The sequence below is a fragment of the Abramis brama genome, assembly GCF_963993115.1.
Source record: "Abramis brama genome assembly, chromosome: 5".
Lineage (NCBI taxonomy): Eukaryota > Metazoa > Chordata > Actinopteri > Cypriniformes > Leuciscidae > Abramis > Abramis brama.
In genome coordinates this window covers 28,624,656-28,644,644 of record NC_139967.1, presented here as the reverse complement: position 1 = coordinate 28,644,644, position 19,989 = coordinate 28,624,656, and the positions used below count along the sequence as shown (strand labels likewise).

Sequence of the window (19,989 nt, the reverse complement as noted above, 5' to 3'; positions counted from 1 at the left end):
AATATTCAGCAGCCATTTCTATTTAATATGATTATTTTTATGTTTTAAAGGATATTTCAAAGTGAAAAATTATTTACATATTTTAAACATTTCTCTGAAAGTAAATACTATGAAGTAAGTATTACAGAAAAATTTGAGTGGAATATCATTTAATCCAATAGTACTGAACATGATTAATGTCTGGGGAAAAGTACGAATTCATCTAAAGGAAAAAAGAGTCTCTATCTGTATTTAGCCCAATTTGGGGGAATGATAATTTTATACCTGGTCGAAAGGATTTAGGCTTTCGACTCTGGGCTCAGAATGGTGTGTGGAAAGTTAAAGATGGCGTTCTAATGTCATTTACTGATATTACGGACACGTTCAAAATCCCTAAAAAACATTATTATAAATATTTGCAAATTAGGAATTTTATACGTACTGCCCGGGGACAAGGACTTGCTGAGACAGAGCTAACTAATCTGGAGAAATGTGTATCTAAACCAAGCCTTGGTGGAGGACACATATCTTGTTTATACAACATTTTATTGTTAGGTTCTCAGGAGTCATCTACATCCAGATTAGCCATGTGGGAACAAGACCTTGGATTGAAGATAGATAAGGAAAATTGGGAGCAAAAATGTGCAAAAGCCCAAACACAGACAGTTGACAGCAGACTAAAACTGTTACAGTACAATTGGCTTATGCGTACTTATATAACTCCGGTAAAACTAAACAAAATGTATAGCAACATACCAGATACTTGTTTTAAATGTAACAGTGCAAAAGGCACATTAATTCATTGTATATGGGAATGTGATAAAATAAAAGAGTTTTGGAAAGAAATTAATAATATGATATGGCATATAGTCTCAGTGAGATTGCCACTGGATCCTGGGCTATTCATTATTGGTATTCATCCAGATAACTGGAAAATTAAAAAGGACACTCAAGTATTGATAGACGTGTATTCTACATGCCAAACGGCTCATCGCCATTTATTGGAAAAAGACAGAAAGGCCTACTATAACTCAATGGTTAAGAGAAATATCTTCATGCATTGCAATGGAAATGATAACCAATATTCTTAAGGGTAAAGAAGACCAATTTAAGAGGATTTGGTGTCCCTTTTTATTATTTATTGAACATGGGGATATTAACAATATAATAGAGGAGGAACAAAATGCTTGATTAGGTATTATATTCATTTGAAAATATATTTTAATTTGCACTAACCCTATTTTATTGCTTTTATCTGTGGCTATTATTGATTGCAGTGTATTGTTAACTCTGACTTCCAAAGTACATACTGTATTATTCAATGCTGGTTTGTGCTATTGCACTTTTCATGTAATATGTGCCCCGGTGTTTGTTTGTTTGTTTGTTTTGTTTTTGTACATTATATGTGTTGTTACAGACATGTGATGTACATTGTTGTATAAGTGTTCAAGAAAATGCAATAAAAACAGTATTACAAAAAATACTATGAAAGTAAAAGGGATCCAATTCAAGGACCCTACCGAGTTAAATTGTGTGGACAAAAACAGTTCTTCGAATTAGTTTTTATTTGTGTTCCACAGAAGAAATGAAGTCATACAGGTTTGAAACTACATGAGGGTGAATAATGATGACAGAATTTTTTATTTTTGGGTGAAATCTCCATTTAAAGATTCTGTTATCTGATCTGTTAAAGGTTTTGATGTTCGAAATGTCAGTGCATTCTCTAAAATATAGAACAGCAATGAAGAAAAGACAATAAAATCAATTAAATCCTGATCTGAAGAGTTTAAACTGCAAAAAGAAAAATTGTTGTTCTACCACCATAAGCGGATTAAGGTTGACAAAAAAAAAGTCTCAGTTAAGTCGTCCTCAGATAACAGCTCTCTTTATCTCACTGTCGTCTCACCTTTTATATTCAGCTTGACGTTTTCTGAAACCATACACTAGTGCATTGTGGAGGGATTATGTGTTTAAGTGGGTGTTTTCAGTTTCCTCAGTTGTTTGTATTAAAGGCTCTCCCAATTCCATCAAGCTCAGTGGGTATCGTTTCAAATATAAACAACTATTTTCCATTTGCCAAATCTGGATTGAACCCTGAAGACACTGTCAGATTGGAGACAAAAGCCCAAAGGTGCTACACCTCTACACTTTCTAGTCCAATCTGACATGGATTCTCAGAGGTACCACAGTCTTTTTCTCCCTTCCTTCGGTCTTGATCTTGCATCTTTAATTAAAAGCCTAGCAACTGCAGCATGCTAATAGGTGCCTTACCCAGCATGGTATGCCATGACTGTCAACCACCATAATTGCTATTCCCTTTGGTTAAACTTATCTCTCCAGGGGCTGGAGCCAATCTTTACAGCCAGTGATATATCACTTAAGGAGTAAACAGAACATGCACTGCAACCAAGACAAAGTAGGTGTCCAGCAGCCTGGCCTGCAATTTACACTAAATGGGCTCATCAAAGTCCTGATGTTATCTGTTCCCCCAGACGTCATGACCTTTCAGATGGATGACTCAGTCTTCGGAGGGAGACTGAATCTAGATTATGATGGCAATTTCTGATTTGTTATCACAAGCGAGAACTCTGTGGCAAGTCTGATATAATCTGACAATCTTCAAGTTGTTGCTGTGTCATTTAAGAGACTTGGTGTCATCCATTACAGCCACTGCACACTGACATGCTGATAAAGCAGTGTGGTAACCATGTTAAAGAAGACATATCATGCTTTTAAATTGTTCCTTTTTACATATAAATCATACATTTGTAGTCTATATAAAGCGGAACTGCAATGCTTGGGTCTGAATTCCTCATTATTATAGCTCCACAGGCCCCTTTTCTACCCCTTTTCTGATGTGCGTCTGAGAGCAACTCGTTTTGGTGCGGTCTCTTTAAATACAATTGAGACACTTCATACCCCGCCCACACTCGGTTCAACTCCACCCCGTTCGGCCATTTTTGTAGTTTGATAGCAGAGATACGATTATCTGCGGCACAGAAACTTTTTATTCACACGTTATTAACAAAATGTCAACAATGGAAGACTTGTCCAGCCAGCCTTACATGTTCGAGCCAGAGTCGGAGCAGGAGCGAGATGAAAATGAAGACGACGAACCTGTAGAACAACGTCTTCATATGGATGTATCGCAATGGTGTGTACTGTATTTACACATGAAACTTTGGTCTTCCGACCTTTTACCACCGTGTCGATTTATTTTGATTAATATGTGCGAGGGAGAGAGAGCAAGACAGCGTCTAGTTTGGAGACGGTGATGTCTTGTTTACACTTTCGCCTGGCTCTGAAGAGAGAGAGTGAGCGCGCGCGCGACCGGGTCTCTCTCTCTGCTCGTTCTTTCAGTTAAACATGCGTCCTGTAACAAGCGCGGCAGTTCATCTACATTAAACGGTGTAATGAAGCGTGTGGGTTACTACATCCAACAACCGAACATTTTAACTTACCCTCTCGTAACTTCTGCATCCTTTAGCTTGGACTACAAAATTGCAGCGAGAAATAAAAATGGCGGATTGCTCGAAGTGTTGGGCCGGAAGTCAATGTCCTTATTTGGCAGTTCCGCTGCAAATACTGTGACTTAATAGTTCAAAAAACGTCATAGATTTCATATTTTCTGTACTTCTAAACACTCCAAATATACAACAAAATGCATTTAAGGGCTAAAAAAGTGCATTTGGCATGATATGTCCCCTTTAAACAGATAACGGAGTTGTTCCCGCCAATTTTAATATGGTCCTTGATGTGCTGATATTTATCTGCATGAAAGCAAAAATATTTTTTTATTCCGTGGCCCTGGGGAACACTACCATTATTCACACCCAAAACTCTTCGTAGAGTACGGCTTAGAAAAGAAGTATCATTTAGATGATATACTTACAGTGAGGAAAATAAGTATTTGAACACCCTGCTATTTTGCAAGTTCTCCCACTTGGAAATCATGGAGGGGTCTGAAATTGTCATCGTAGGTGCATGTCCACTGTGAGAGACATAATCTAAAAAAAAAAATCCAGAAATCACAATATATGATTTTTTAACTATTTATTTGTATGATACAGCTGCAAATAAGTATTTGAACACCTGTCTATCAGCTAGAATTCTGACCCTCAAAGACCTGTTAGTCAGCCTTTAAAATGTCCACCTCCACTCCATTTATTATCCTAAATTAGATGCACCTGTTTGAGGTCGTTAGCTGCATAAAGACACCTGTCCACCCCATACAATCAGTAAGAATCCAACTACTAACATGGCCAAGACCAAAGAGCTGTCCAAAGACACTAGAGACAAAATTGTACACCTCCACAAGGCTGGAAAGGGCTACGGGGAAATTGCCAAGCAGCTTGGTGAAGAAAGGTCCACTGTTGGAGCAATCATTAGAAAATGGAAGAAGCTAAACATGACTGTCAATCTCCCTCGGACTGGGGCTCCATGCAAGATCTCACCTCGTGGGGTCTCAATGATCCTAAGAAAGGTGAGAAATCAGCCCAGAACTACACGGGAGGAGCTGGTCAATGACCTGAAAAGAGCTGGGACCACCGTTTCCAAGGTTACTGTTGGTAATACACTAAGACGTCATGGTTTGAAATCATGCATGGCACGGAAGGTTCCCCTGCTTAAACCAGCACATGTCAAGGCCCGTCTTAAGTTTGCCAATGACCATTTGGATGATCCAGAGGAGTCATGGGAGAAAGTCATGTGGTCAGATGAGACCAAAATAGAACTTTTTGGTCATAATTCCACTAAACGTGTTTGGAGGAAGAAGAATGATGAGTACCATACCAAGAACACCATCCCTACTGTGAAGCATGGGGGTGTTTTTCTGCACATGGGACAGGGCGACTGCACTGTATTAAGGAGAGGATGACCGGGGCCATGTATTGCAAGATTTTGGGGAACAACCTCCTTCCCTCAGTTAGAGCATTGAAGATGGGTCGAGGCTGGGTCTTCCAACATGACAATGACCCGAAGCACACAGCCAGGATAACCAAGGAGTGGCTCTGTAAGAAGCATATCAAGGTTCTGGCGTGGCCTAGCCAGTCTCCAGACCTAAACCCAATAGAGAATCTTTGGAGGGAGCTCAAACTCCGTGTTTCTCAGCGACAGCCCAGAAACCTGACTGATCTAGAGAAGATCTGTGTGGAGGAGTGGGCCAAAATCCCTCCTGCAGTGTGTGCAAACCTGGTGAAAAACTACAGGAAACGTTTGACCTCTGTAATTGCAAACAAAGGCTACTGTACCAAATATTAACATTGATTTTCTCAGGTGTTCAAATACTTATTTGCAGCTGTATCATACAAATAAATAGTTAAAAAATCATACATTGTGATTTCTGGATATTTTTTTTTAGATTATGTCTCTCACAGTGGACATGCACCTACGATGACAATTTCAGACCCCTCCATGATTTCTAAGTGGGAGAACTTGCAAAATAGCAGGGTGTTCAAATACTTATTTTCCTCACTGTATTTCCCTTGTGCAATCAAGCTTGTTTAAAGAAGAGCTCAACATCACAGATGAGTTTGACTGAATAAAACAGCATGGCCTGAATTATGTACACTGAGGGTGAGACGGCCCATTGCTAATCTCATTATGGACTAAATTGTGTAGGCAGAGGTAAGCGTGATATACAGTTCAAATCTAGCTCTTAAACACCTGGATATAAACGAAAGTTGTGCATGCCTATTTACTTGATTTTACATTTAGATTGCCTTTGGCATCATCAAACATTCAAAGTTCATCATTAAAAACACCAGTAAATTTAATACAAATCTAAAGTCAGTAGTTGTTTAGATAGTGTTAGCAGATACTAGTGATGGATCATGAACGATCTGTCCATTTCAAATAAATCTTTTATTTGACTAGGGAATAACGAGTTGTCTCAGAGAGCGATTCGTTCTTTTTGTGTTAGCCATTTCATTTGTAACTAATGTGGAAAGCAAATAGGCTCTGTACAGGAAACAGAATTGATTAGTCTTCAGGTCCGAGTCGTTCCTTCCTTCAAGTGACAGCCACATAGGCTCTGGAATAAATTATGAATTAATTCACCTCCCGGGTCTTTTGTCCGGTCCGAGTCTCTTTTGTTCATTTGTCACGCAACATGACAGCCGCATACTCTTTATTGGATACAGAAATTAGTTCATAATTCCTAACGTCTTTATAAAAACTGTTTCTTACACACATCTTTTGATAATAATATGATAATTTGTAAATAAATGGAGTAAATAAACAGAAATAAAAAGAGATGAGTAGAAGTCACGTGACAAATGAACAACTTGGACCAGAGGAGAGACTGCAAAAATCAAGGTGTTGCCGTCACCATGCTATACTGTTTGAGCTACAGGACAGGCACTTGCACACTTGCAAATGTAACCTGATAGACGCTTTGGTCTTTTCTTAGAGCTCAAGACACGTTCACTTAGGAAGGAGAACTTCTCTTTGGTCAGGAGAGTGAGCAGCTGACCTGTGTAACAGACAGGAGTTAAAATAACACATAACGTATGGTTAAGCAGCAAAGCGACGTTAACTTTCTCTTAGACCTACACAGCTTGCTACCTGGCCACAGTTTGAATGACCTCAGTGGAGATGTTTTAGAAAGACAGCTGAATGAGGCATGCAATTGAGTCTCTTTTTGATGCTCATGAGACCAGCCACCATAAAGATGATACTATGTTAAAAATAGAGATATTCCTATACATTGGACAAGCAACTTAGCTTAAAGGTCCCATGACATGAAATTTCCACTTTCTGAGGTTTTTTAACATTAATATGAGTTCCCCTAGCCTGTATATGGTCCCAAAGTTTCTAGAAATTTTTATCGGTGTAAATCGAGCTTTTGCTATTTTTCTCTGCTTTTGAGAAAATGGAAGCTCAACCGGGCTGATCTTGAATCTCCTCCTTATGACGTTATAAGGAGAAATGTTACCTCCCCTTTCTCTGCTTTGCCCGCCCAGAGAATATTTCTTGCCCATGAGAAAATGAGCTAGGAAGTAGGAACGTGGGCGCGCGCGATTTTAGTTTGTCCACGAGAGATATCATGGCTTTTGTGCGAGCGAAGCATAATAATTGCTCAATAATTGAATGTACAAATGAACATCGAATGGTCAATACAGAGCTGGGCTTGCTGAACCTTGGACAAGTAAGTCAACAAATTATATATAAGTGTGTTGCTTTACTGTTTATGGTTACCTACAGTAGCTTGTTACACGTAGAATGTGGCTGTCACATTAGCTATGCAGCTATGCAGTTACTTGCGCTAATGTAAAGGTAGACAGCATCAAGTTACACACACTGTAACGCGAGTGTTGTACATTTCTTTGTTATTTGGATAACCGTTTTCCTGTTGGTTATATGGCGCGCGCGATATCCGCATTTCAAGATCGCAGAGCTTGATGTAATTATAATAAGATAAATTACAGACGTTACAGATCTCTCATGTAAAGGCAACAGTAGATTTGCGTTAGCTACATGATAATAACTGTAAACCATCCGAATAAAGTACCGTATCCAGACATAATATTTTAAACTAACCATTCGGAAACGTCCTGCTGGAGCCGCTGAGTTGCAACTTCTTCATCCGTTGCTTCTCCATCTGGATCAGATTCTGGGTCAAACTGAAATGCTTGAACAACTGTGTGTCTTCGTGCCATTGCAATATATCCAACATAAACAAACATGCATGGTACTGTTGCGCAAGATGGTCATAGGCCACACCCACCCTCCACCTTGTGCCGCCTTTCTCCTCCTCATTAGTATTTAAAGCTACAGACACCGAAACGGCCCGTCTGAAGGAAGCTCATTCTGGGACTGGCTTGTAGTGGCTATAATTCTGCACCGAGGCCAGTGGCGGCTGGTGAAAAATATCTTAGGTGGGGCTGTCATAATCAGCCGTTTTCAATAGTCTGGTAACCATGGGAGTATTAGGCCTACTTTCTGCCCTTGGTATGTGTATTGTGCTTTGATGTTTATTTTGTTCTATTCCTTAACCCAGTCCCAGTGGTTCTCAAACTTTTTAGAGCTGTACCCCAAGAGGCTTTAATATCCTTCTGCGTACCCCCACTCTTCAGTCACACCTTTTTCAGTAAGGGACAATATTTGCCCCCTTAAATCGATTTTTTCAAAGTGCATTTTTACCTTTACAAATACCTTTATAAAATAAATAATGCTTTGAAAAAAAAAAAGTGAAATAGATAAATATGCAATGATGGTAAAAACGAAGTGATGCTTTTAAATATTAAATTAAAACCGCCAGTAGCCTAGGTGATGAGTCATCGAGTCATTCATTCAGTAACAAAGCAAGTGGCTGTATTTATGAATTAATCATTGAATCATTGACTCTAAAGATTCGTTCACAATCATTGCTGTGTGCTGCAGTTCTGCTGTGGCTGTCATTGGAGCTATTCATTTATTGTAAAAATACTGACAACTGTGTTGAAAATGAACATAACTTAATATTAATATTTCGTTTGTTGAACTGTTGTATAAAATCAATGTCACATTCGCAATCGTGTGGAACTTCATATAATGTGATCAACATTAAAGGTGAACTAAGTAACTTTTTTACCTTAACTGAACAGCTTCGGAGTCACTGGAATGGTTATATTACTTATTTCGGGTTGAATGGTGGTCGTTTCGCACCCCCCTGGTGCCCGTGAGCGGAAAATCCGCACTTGCAACTTTGAGCCGGCGGGCCACCGGCCGCCGCGTCAGGAAGTATCGCGTGATATCAGGTCTCGCGATGTAACGAATTGCTTTACGGCCAAAAGAAATCTGCTAAAATGCTGTCATTATTGCGCTCCCTCACGCTGTTTGAACCCGAATGAAGAAGACGTTTTAAAGAATGTCCCATCTGCTTTGATGTCGTTGATCTACTAGCCTCTGGTGTCTGAGAATCGCCAACGAGTTTTTACAACAGTGTTGTCAAATATCTATTCCGAAGCTGTAGGGGGAGCTCTAGAAAGAAACCTGCGAGCAAAAAGCGAGAATACAGCGAAGAAATCCCGAAATTACTGAGCCCTGCTTTAAACACAGGAACTCACACAAGGGTATGTGTTTGTATCGAAGAGAGTTGAGAGAAGACAGTTTGTGTTCTGAGAGAGGAGACGTGTTGAAAAAGCAGACATTTTAATTACTATCATATTTTACACATATACTGGGTGTATTTAATATCTTAAACACACAAATACTGACAATTTGTATGTATGATTTATGTATGTATTTACTTATTTATTTAATGAGTGTGGCTCATAAACTGTGGTCTGGCTCATGGGGGGGCGGCGCCCTAGCGCCCTCTATTGGCCAGCCGCCCCTGACCGAGGCTGAATTTTTTTTGGAAAGAGATTTCAGATACAGTACTAAGGACCACTAAGGACTATATTAAAGCCTACAAAAAGTAGCATGTCATGGGACCTTTAAAAGAAATCTAAAAAATCTAAATTATTAAAATTCTGTCATCATTTACTCACCCTCAAGTTGTTTCAAACTGGACATTTATTTTATGAATTTATTTCTTCTTCTGAACACAAAAGAAGATATTTTTGAAGAATGTCAGTAACCAAACAGTTGATGGGACTCATTAACTTCTACTATGGAAGGCAAGGGGGCACATCAACTGTTTGGTTACCCATGTTATTCAAGATATCTTCCTTTGTGTTCAGCAAAAGAAAGAAAACCATACAGGGTTGGAACAACTTGAGGATGAGTAAATAAGTTTTCATCTTTGAGTGATCTATCCCTTTATTACCTTGAGAGAGGTTTGTCCATATAAATGGATCTTGCATCTTTTATGTAATTCAAATAAACATTGCTAAACATTTGTTAGGTTTTAAAAGTAGTACATTAAAAGTCACAATAGGTTTGATAGTGACAATAACTTCAAGGTCTGCTGGCCAAACAGAGAAGAATTTTCCTCATATAAGCAGCACGCTGTGGCTATCTAAGCAACAGGAGCGAGAGCGTAATCATCTCTGCTTACGGCATGTTTCCCACCTGGGACAATGGGATACCATCACATCACCATGGCAACCGCTTCAACCACACAAGCACTTGACTCTTTAGAAGTGACTGAATTGAGAGGAAATCTCGAAAGGTTGTGACCGCACAAAGGGCTTGACTTCCCAGAGTTTCCCACTGTTCGAACGTGATTCTAAAATTACTTCAACAAAAAAAAGTTGGCTGTGAATTGAAAGTGCTGTCAGTCATTCACACACCCTGATGGCGGTTTGTAAAAAGGCTTATGTGATCTGGTTGGGGAGATGCTGTTAAGCAATAATGGGCTGGCCCACCTACAAAGAATGTCTGACTTCAGAATTTCTGGCATGCTTTAGTAAGCCATTTCTAAAAAGTGCCATGATGCATTTGATTTCATTTGAGCAAAGGCAATATAATACTGTATATATATATATATATATATATATATGATATTATATTATGTTATATTTGCCTTTGCTTAAATGAAATCATATATATATATATATATATATATATATATATATATATATATATATATATATACAGTACCAGTCAAAAGTTTGGAAACACTACTATTTTTAATGCTTTTGCAAGAAGTCTCTTATGCTCATCAAGCCTGCAGTTAAAAAAAAACAAAAAAAACAAACAGTAATATTTTGAAATATTATTACAATTTAAAATAATGGTTCTCTTTTTTAATATACTTTAAAATGTAATTTATTTTTGTGATGCAAAGCTGAATTTTCATCAGCAAGTACTCCAGTCTTTGGTGTCTTATGATCCTTCAGAAATCATTCTAATATGATAATTTGATACTCAGTTATTATCAATGATGGAAACAGTTGTGCTGTTTAATATATTTTTTTGGAATACTTTTTTCAGGATTATTTGATGAGTAAAACGTTAACAGCATTTATTCATAAAAACAGCATTTATTCAAAATAAAAACATTTCTAACAATATAAATCGTTACCATCACCTTTTATCAATTTAATGCATTCTTATTGAATTAAAGTACTAATTTCTTTAAAAAAAAATAGTTATTGTTCCCAAACTTTTGAACGGTAGTGTATATTGTTACAAAAGATTTCTATTCTAAATAAATACAGTTCTTTTTAACTTTTTATTCATCAAATAATCCTGAAAAAAGTATCTCAGGTTATAAAAAAATATTAAGCAGCACAACTGTTTCCAACATTGATCATAAATCAGCATATTAGAATGATTTCTGAAGGATCATAAGACACCAAAGACTGGAGTACTTGCTGATGTAAATTCAGCTTTGCATCACAAAAATAAATTACATTTTAAAGTATATTAAAAAAGAGAACCATTATTTTAAATTGTAATAATATTTCATAATATTACTGTTTTTTTTTTGTTTTTAACTGCAGGCTTGATGAGCATAAGAGACTTCTTTCAAAAGCATTAAAAATAGTAGTGTTTCCAAACTTTTGACTGGTACTGTATATATATATATATATATATATATATATATATATATATATATATTATTTTTTATTTTCTTTTATTTTTTTATATAAATTAATGTATGTGCTCCAAACAAACACTATTCATTCAAAAGGGGGAAAAGCATGTACCATTTACGGTAGTTTAGCACAGGTAGTGTATATTTGATTGAAGAAAAAAATTTAACTAGTTTCTAAAGAACCATAAATATGACAAACCGGCAGGAGTCGGCAACCATAGACACATGTGCCACCCCTGTCACTCGGGTAAACACTGTCACAATAGCAGTGTACAATAAAAAGTACAGAGGAATATCTAAAAAGGTAGAGAAAAATACACTCTTAAAAATAGTTATTTATTGGCATCTATGGTTCAATGAAGAACCTTTAACGTCCATGGAACCTTTCCATTCCACAAAAGGTTCTTTAGATTATTAAAATGTTCTTCACACTTAGAAAAAATGGTTCTTTTAAGAACTGATCATTAAAAGGTTTATTAGGGAACCAATAAATGTTCTTCTATGTCATTCAATGCAATGTAAAAAAAAAAACTTTTGGAACCTTTATTTTTAAGAGTGTACACAGAGAGGTTTCAAATCAAGCATTATTAAATGATCTACAACATGAAGCTGTGGAAAACCCTAAGCCCAAGGTATACACAGGAAATTGGACAAGGCTAGAATCAACAGATGCACACAAGACTTTAATAAACCAGTGATACGTACGGATCGGCTGGTAATCCAAGGAGATGTCTGAAGGAGCTTGTAATACTGCAGACCTTCGATATACCACATGCACTCTTCCTCTCTCCTCGTGTTCCTGTGTTCCTCGCTCCAGAGGCTCAATGAAGTACTCATCAGAATCAGTACGAATCATACCAGCCTTTGGAGAACAAAAAAGACCAATTGTTATCAGAAATGAAGTTAACAGAAAATTGAAGTCTGTCTAACCTAGGACCTCTCAAGAGAATTATCCTATAACTACTGTTATTTACAACACCAGATTTGACAGTGTACAAATGAAATATGTTAATGTATTTCACTGTCATTGGCTGTCATGTATGTGACTGAAATGTAGATGACTGTCATTGGTTACAATAAAGCCCCTTTCACACAGAAATTCCAGAAAATACACGGATAATCTGTCCCGGGATTTGTCCCGGGATCATTTGATTTTGGTTCATTCACACTGCCAGTGATTTTCCAGAATCTGTGGGTGCGTTCACACACATCCCGTAAAGATCCTGTAAAGACACGTGATGTCAGGATGTGACGTAACGTACGCGCCAAAAACATGTAGAGCTAATGCATCGCGTACCATTCCACAAAGCTGGCGAACGATCTCAGCTTCAGCGCGGATAGTAAGGAGCTCCTTGGTCTCTGCTTCATTCCATTTTGCAGAATTTTTTTCGTTCTTTCTTTGTTGATGACGAACACAAACTGTCTTCTAAGAGCAACAGAGTCGCGTGATGGCACATGCGTTATCACTACGACATTTTTGTTCACACAGGGCGCGTTCCGGGACTGATCCCGGCAATGTTACTAGGTCCCCATCCCGGCATCAATCCCAGGACGTGTTTGCGTTCACACAGAAGGCACTCTAGCAATTTTACGGCAATTTCCTGGGATCAATGCGATGTGTGAAAGGGACTTTAGTCTCACCACTAAATGCAAGGCCCTTGCCAAAACACATCGTATGGTCTTGTTGGGAGAGCAGATGCTCTATTTATCACTCAACCCTCATCCCCTCATTTACATTTACATTTATATTTTCATCTAACATATGGTAAGTCACAACATTTGTACAGGTACTGAACATGTGCTTCACCTCCAAACATTCCTTCTACTCAGAGTTCAGCAATCATATATTTCTCAGATAAAAAACAGTCCAGTGTGTGTCTTCACAAGCAAATATTTTCTAGAAGCCTCGATAACAACTGAAAACACCAGAAAAATTTGTAAATGTTTAATGCATTCATCAGTGAAAACTCAGTAGATTGAATCTCATCTCTGCTTTCTTCTCAGTCTCCTATATTCGTTTCAAAATCAAAGGCATCTTTAATTCAAAAATGCTTTCAGGATACAAAACTGATTATTACACACAGTTGTAAACAAAGCGTCTCGGGTTACGATAATAACCCCTGTTCCTTGAGAAGAGAACGAGAGTAGCGTAACGCATCTGAAGTATGAATGAAACTAATCCAGTCCTGATTGGTGCTGCGTCATGACGTAACATGTGACGGCATACACGGAAGCTACAAAGGGACGCCAGCACACAACAGAGTTGGCTTCTGCGAAGGAAGCTTCTACGCAGTGTCTCGATCCCTTCTCAGGGAACAGGGGTTACAGTCGTAACCCGAGACGTTCCCTTTCGAGGGAACTCGAACTGCGTTGATGACGACACTTTGGGAAACGAATACGCACTATGCCACAACGAGCCCTGCCTGTCCCAGTGTGAAGCTGTGCACAGGCACACTTAGGACGAGAGCACTAGAGTGCCTGGCGTAGAAGGTATGTCCAGGCTATAGAATCTGATAAAAGTATGAGGGGTGGCCCATCCTGCTGCATTGCACATTTCTTGGATTGGGGCCCCTGAAAGGAGGGCTCTAGAGGACACTATGCCTCTGGTTGAATGAGCCCTCACAGCCAAACGTGAAGGCAAGTTGCGCACCTGATAGGCCATAGAGATAGCCTGAACGATCCAGTTACTGATGCTCTGTTTGGATGCGGGAACCAAACTCCAGGCACCCATGAGATATAGAGAGCCTGAATGTTTCCTACTCTCCTCAGAGAAGTAATGGCTAATAAAAAAGATACCTTGAGGGAAAGGTTCTTGGCCTCAGCCGACTCCAGAGGTTCGAAAGAAGTTGACCAGCCCTTCGAAAACCACTCAGGAACTCTGTTACGAGCTGCAAGTCTCATCCTGCGAGCCCCATGGAGGAAACGTACGTCCATCTGATGTCTCCCCAGAGGCCCATCACCCAGAGGAGCGTGGAAAGCCGCAATGGCAGCCAAGTACACCTTGAGTGTGGACGTGGTAAGACCAGCCGAGAAGCGATCTTAGAGGAGCTCCAACACTGAAGCCAACCGGGCAGTTAACTGGGTCCACCTCATGTTCTCTACACCAAGTGGAAACACATTCCATTTTAGGCCGTACAATCTCCTCGTGGAAGGAACTCTGGAACTGAGTATGGTCTCAAACACTCCAGCCGCCAGGCCAATCTCAAGGTACTGAGCCCCCTCAGGGGCCAGGCCCAAAGTTTCCACAGGTCTGTTCGAGGGTGAATATTAAGCCCCCAATATTCTAAAATATCTAACTTCTTAAAGTCAGATAATATTCCATAATTTTAATTTCTTAGAATTAAATGCAGCCATAATCACCAGACAATACTGTTTTAATATTTACTTATACGTCTCGTAATCTAAACGCTGCCTCTGCAAACGCGAGATTCGAGTCATTCACAATATATTTGGCTTTCATCTCTCGAGAAGAAAGTCAACAGGCGCGAGGCTGAAACACCCGAAAACGCACGGCTGTGCGCGTCGAGATATTTCTCAATGAACACAGCCAGCAACCTCAGGAGCTGACAGGTAATCTACCCGCTGCTTCGGCAAACACGAGATCCGAGCCACTAGATTCTATATTGAAATGCAGACCTTTATTTGAAGTTCTTACGGGACAAACAACACCAAATAGGACAGACAGTTTGACACAGAGCGCTTGCTGAAGAGCAAAAACTAACTCTGCCGGCGTCCCTTTGTAGCTTCCGTGTATGCCGTCACATGTTACGTCATGAAGCAGCACCAATCAGGATTGGATTAGTTTCATTCATACTTCAGATGCATTACACTAAGGGCATTCCCCAAAGTGTCGTCATCAACGCAGTTGGAGTTCCCTCGAAAGGGAAATTAGTTTTCCTGCAAAACTCAATAAACTAATCAGATTTCCCCTGACCAAACGTCTTAATGAGTCTGAAACACAAACGTATTAAAAATCAACAAAATGGGGATAATTTAATCCTGAAAACTAAAAGGTGTAGTATTGTGAAAAATCTTTATCACATTAAAATTATTAAAAATATATACAAATGATCACATAAAATGAAAAAGAAAACTTAAAATTAAAATTGGAACACTGATTATATAACTATAATAAATATAATAATGTAATGATATGAAAAGGGCAAAAAAACCTCCCTTTTCACCAAATGTATATTACTGCATTGTGTGTTTTATTTATTACACAAAATTGTTCAGAAACTAACAAAGTACGGCTTATTTAAAGGTGTCATGATGCTGTTTTTAAAAGTTCATTATTTTGTTTATTGGGTGAAATGGAATAGGTTAACACATACTGTACATTATTGCAGTATCTCTATTCCCAGTCTGTCTGAAATGCGCCGATTTCTACAAAGCCCCTCCTTCTGAAAAGCTATCTGTTATCTGACTGGTCACTTGACCCAGTGAATTGTGATTGGCCAAACAGCTCAAGTGTGTGTCGGAAATGTAACGCCCCTTACCATAATTGTGAGCATAAGCTTCCATGGCTTCTAAATAAATTGTAAACACACATTTTAATGTTGACGCTATTAACATATCAGTTCGAGCCCGAGTCAGATTCTGAAAATGCGGATGATCTAGCAGATAGACTGGAATCGACTTGAGCAAAACATTTTGATACATTTTTATTTTGTAACTCTCTTATTTTTCAGAAAGGTTAAAATAGTTTAATTTGTCTTTTTCACTATAACAACTTTATGTCCTAATGTAACAACATAAAATACAGTTAAAAAAACATACTGAAATGTATTGTATGTAATGCCAATGTATACTGGCGTTGTACTCTCGCAGGTTCAGAAAGCTGTCCTCCATAAAATGCATTGTACACAATCTAACTTTTGGGTTGTACTGCTCAGGAACAGAGTTATAAATAAATTTTAGCCATTGATTCCTAATTTCATCCATTTTTGGATGGCTAAACAAAGGGGTTTTGCTTTCGCATCTAAACACAACGTTAACGCTACAATTCACTGAAGCCTCATCTTCTTTCTTTGCATTTGCGTTTGAGCGGGCAAAATATGCAATATGCAAATATTTCACATTGTGACAAAGATATTTCTGAAAATAATATTTAGGCGTTTTAGACAGGTCATGGAGTAGTATCCTCTGTTAGATAGAATAAAATATTTGTGGGACACTGAGCTTCGTAACTTTGCAGACCGTATACATGTATAAATAGATACATATACACCCTAAATGAAAAGGAAAAATTAAAATGCATATGACCCCTTTAAATACTCTATCTAATAGTAAGAGAGTTTTGGTATTTTGAATAATTGAAGAAAAAAAAACGTTATGCACTAAGAAACTCCGTAAAAATAGGGCACAATGTACCGTGTTAATATGAGCAAATTTTCCGTATTTATTTCTTACAGGTGTTTTACCCATATTTAAAAGTGGTGGTTGATTATGATTTCACTTTTTTAACTTTAGTTAGTGTGTAATGTTGCTGTTTGAGCATAAACAACATCTGCAAAGTCACGACGCTCAAAGTTCAAAGCAAAGGGAGATATTTTATTTTAAAGAAATAGCTTTTTAAGGACTACAACAAACAGCTGGTAGGGACTACACAACATTCCTCTCAGGTTAGTGACACCACTAACCCTAAAATTTACATAAACCTCGCCCCCGGGAACACAATTGATAGATTATCATGACAGAATATGACTAGAAGATAACTACATAAGCTACATAAATTCATCAACTAACCATTTAGAAAGGTTGTCTAAATGTTGTAATTTTCAAGACACAAGCCGTTGTAGCTCCGCCCCCTGTGCCGGGAGCAGCAGCTCATTTGCATTTAAAGGAACAGACACAAAAACAGTGTGTTTTTGCTCACCCTCAAAAAGTGACAATTTTAACATGCTATTTAAAAATATCTGTTGGGTATTTTGAGCTAAAACTTCACATACACACTCTGGGGACATCAGAGACTTATTTTACATCTTGTGAAAAGGGCATTATACCACCCCTTTAAATTACGCATTGCATTATGTATTAGGGTTAAAGGAAATGTCTGTAAACTTAACAGATAATGTCGTGGCAGAAAATTAATTACCAATACCTTTTCTGATTTTCTACAGATTGTCTTCTTATAGTGTAAAACAGAGAAGAAAAAAAAAGAAATATAAAAACAAACAAAAAAATTAATTAATACTTAAATGCCTGCCAATCAATCTTCTTAGTATTCCTCAATCAATTCATTTTTAAGCAATAAAACTAGAAAAGGAAAAAATACAAACGAATGCCTGTATTTCCGTTCACAACCCAAGGTGTATATATAATTTTTCTGCACAACAATAATTGAATCTTTGATGACTGAATAAGTGCAATTCACCTTTATTCCACAAGGTGGCAATGTCTGATACACAATGATAAAGTGACGTTTCACTCATTGTTACTGCAGGCAGAAAATAAAAGAATTGGAAGTTTCATCAGCAAAACTTGAAATGGCTCAGCGATGTACCGCAGAGTAATGAAGGCAATCAAATATTAGTGTCACTGTCACTTGATGGTTAATCTGGTGAAGAAGCAGTCAGCAATCAAAATCTTGATTTTGAAGATGTTGAAAATGATTGAGAATATGTTTGAGATCACGGATATGAGCCAGATGATGACAGTTATGATGGTATAAAATATCTGCTCAAACTGAACATTTCCAAGCTCTAAAAGGTAACAAACTTTATTTTATTCTTCTGTAATTGTTACTATAATATCAGGAGAGTTTTATATTAATGAGTTAAGACATAGGGGATTTAGGGTTAAGTTTTTATTTTATTTTTCAATTTGGTAAACTCATTAAAAAAGCAATAAAAATAAAAACATTTTCAAAAGTGCATTTTCACCAGTATATTAGTCCATTATGTGCGTTTCAACTTGTGTAACATCATGAAGACGCCAAACCATCTTGACTTGCAATATGTGATCGAACATGTGCTCACTTCTGTTGTGGGAGTTCATCCATATGCTCAACTGCGTACTCGGCTCTGTGCACGTGATTGGGTGAGTGTTCAAATGTACAGTACTTCAAGTGTGTGTGCATGGACCGACCTCATTGCTCTTCTGAACAGCCTCTCAGTTTTACCTCCAGCCCCAGAGCCGGCCTCCTGGACACAGAACAGCCTCTCAGAGGCCGTGCTTTGGAATGTGCTGAAAGACTAGCGCTCTCTCTTTCTCTCAGTCCACTCTTTCCTAGTTATAACCTGGCCACCTCTTCTCAGAGCCATCCTGTGCGCTCAAGAAGACACGGTTTACCTTCCTCCATGCCTGCATCGATTTCAAAAGAACTCTATGCTTCAAAAGTCATTTTTGGCTTATAGGACATTTTAAAATGCATCCGAAGTGTAACAGATTCCTGAAGCTGAACAATTGCACCACGTGAATCGCTCTGCACCCATGAGTCACAATAACACTAAATGATTATGTATTATTATGAAAATCAAACCCAGTTTCTATCAAACTGCCCGAGGCAAGTAAATAGACCGTGTTGAATACAGAATCAGTATGCACCAAACATACATGTTCAACACTCTTCCCTGCAGACCCACAAGTCACTGCACCAACCACCTGAGCCACTGACAAACTGTTTGACTTGCAGAGAGGGATTATCTTTGCACAATATTGCACTGAGCACTTTAATCATGTAAAATAAAAGTAAACGAATGTCCATTTATGGCAAGAATAATTTCTTGATGAGTCTACAAGGAAAGCAAGAGGATATGCAGGAGACCAGTGTAACAGAACATTGTTCTCAACTGCTGTTTAACCATGTAAAATGCTACTGCCTTTGTGGGGATGCCAATATAGACAAATTCTCAAATCTAACTCTAAACTGTTGTGCACTAACCTATAATTGGCAATCAATCAGTAAAGCTTATGATCATACAATAATAATCAAAAAAGTAACATGGTTCAAGTTTAATCAAGTAATCAGGCATTACAGCTGTCAAAAGCGCCTGCAAGACATGTATATATTGATAATATTATAATTTTTTAATGATCACTGCAAGTTGCTTAAAGGCCCTTATATACTTGCGGTGTAGATCTTTTTTGTTCTTCACTATGGGGTAAAAACAAGTTCAAAATACAACAGCAGCGGTATACTGTTAGCGATCCTGACTCCACACACACTGCGGGGTCATTCCGTGTCAACTTTCCCCAGCTCAGATAGTTGATTTTGTTAATATTTCTTCTGAAGATAGACAAACATGATGAAAGCCAAGATTTGGAGCCAAATTACAGTGGTGTAAAATGACTTTAGAAAGATGGCAGCATCATTATTTTATTTTTAAACAGAGATGGGTAGGTCTATTAGTTAAATATGTTGACTTTAGCAATCTTTGTTTCATTATATGCCAACAGTGACAGTTCAAAAATGGGGAAAAACACTTATTGTGTTTTTTGCCTCGTTTGCATGCCTGTAACTCAAGAAGTATTAAAGATATCTTAAAGGGATAGTTTACCCAAAAAGGAAAATGATGTCATTAATTACTCACCCTCATGTC

At 38.1% G+C, this 19,989-nt stretch overlaps 1 protein-coding gene across 2 annotated transcripts in view; it reads right to left on the bottom strand.

The window, feature by feature from the left end:
* Nucleotides 1-19,989, bottom strand: part of adamts3 (ADAM metallopeptidase with thrombospondin type 1 motif, 3) — a 164,201-nt gene that overhangs the window by 119,204 nt on the left and 25,008 nt on the right. For both annotated transcript variants that reach the window (XM_084114139.1, XM_084114140.1), the window contains exon 4: nt 12,152-12,308. In XM_084114139.1, the coding sequence (XP_083970265.1) occupies nt 12,152-12,308 (157 nt within the window). The remainder of the gene's footprint in view (nt 1-12,151; nt 12,309-19,989) is intronic.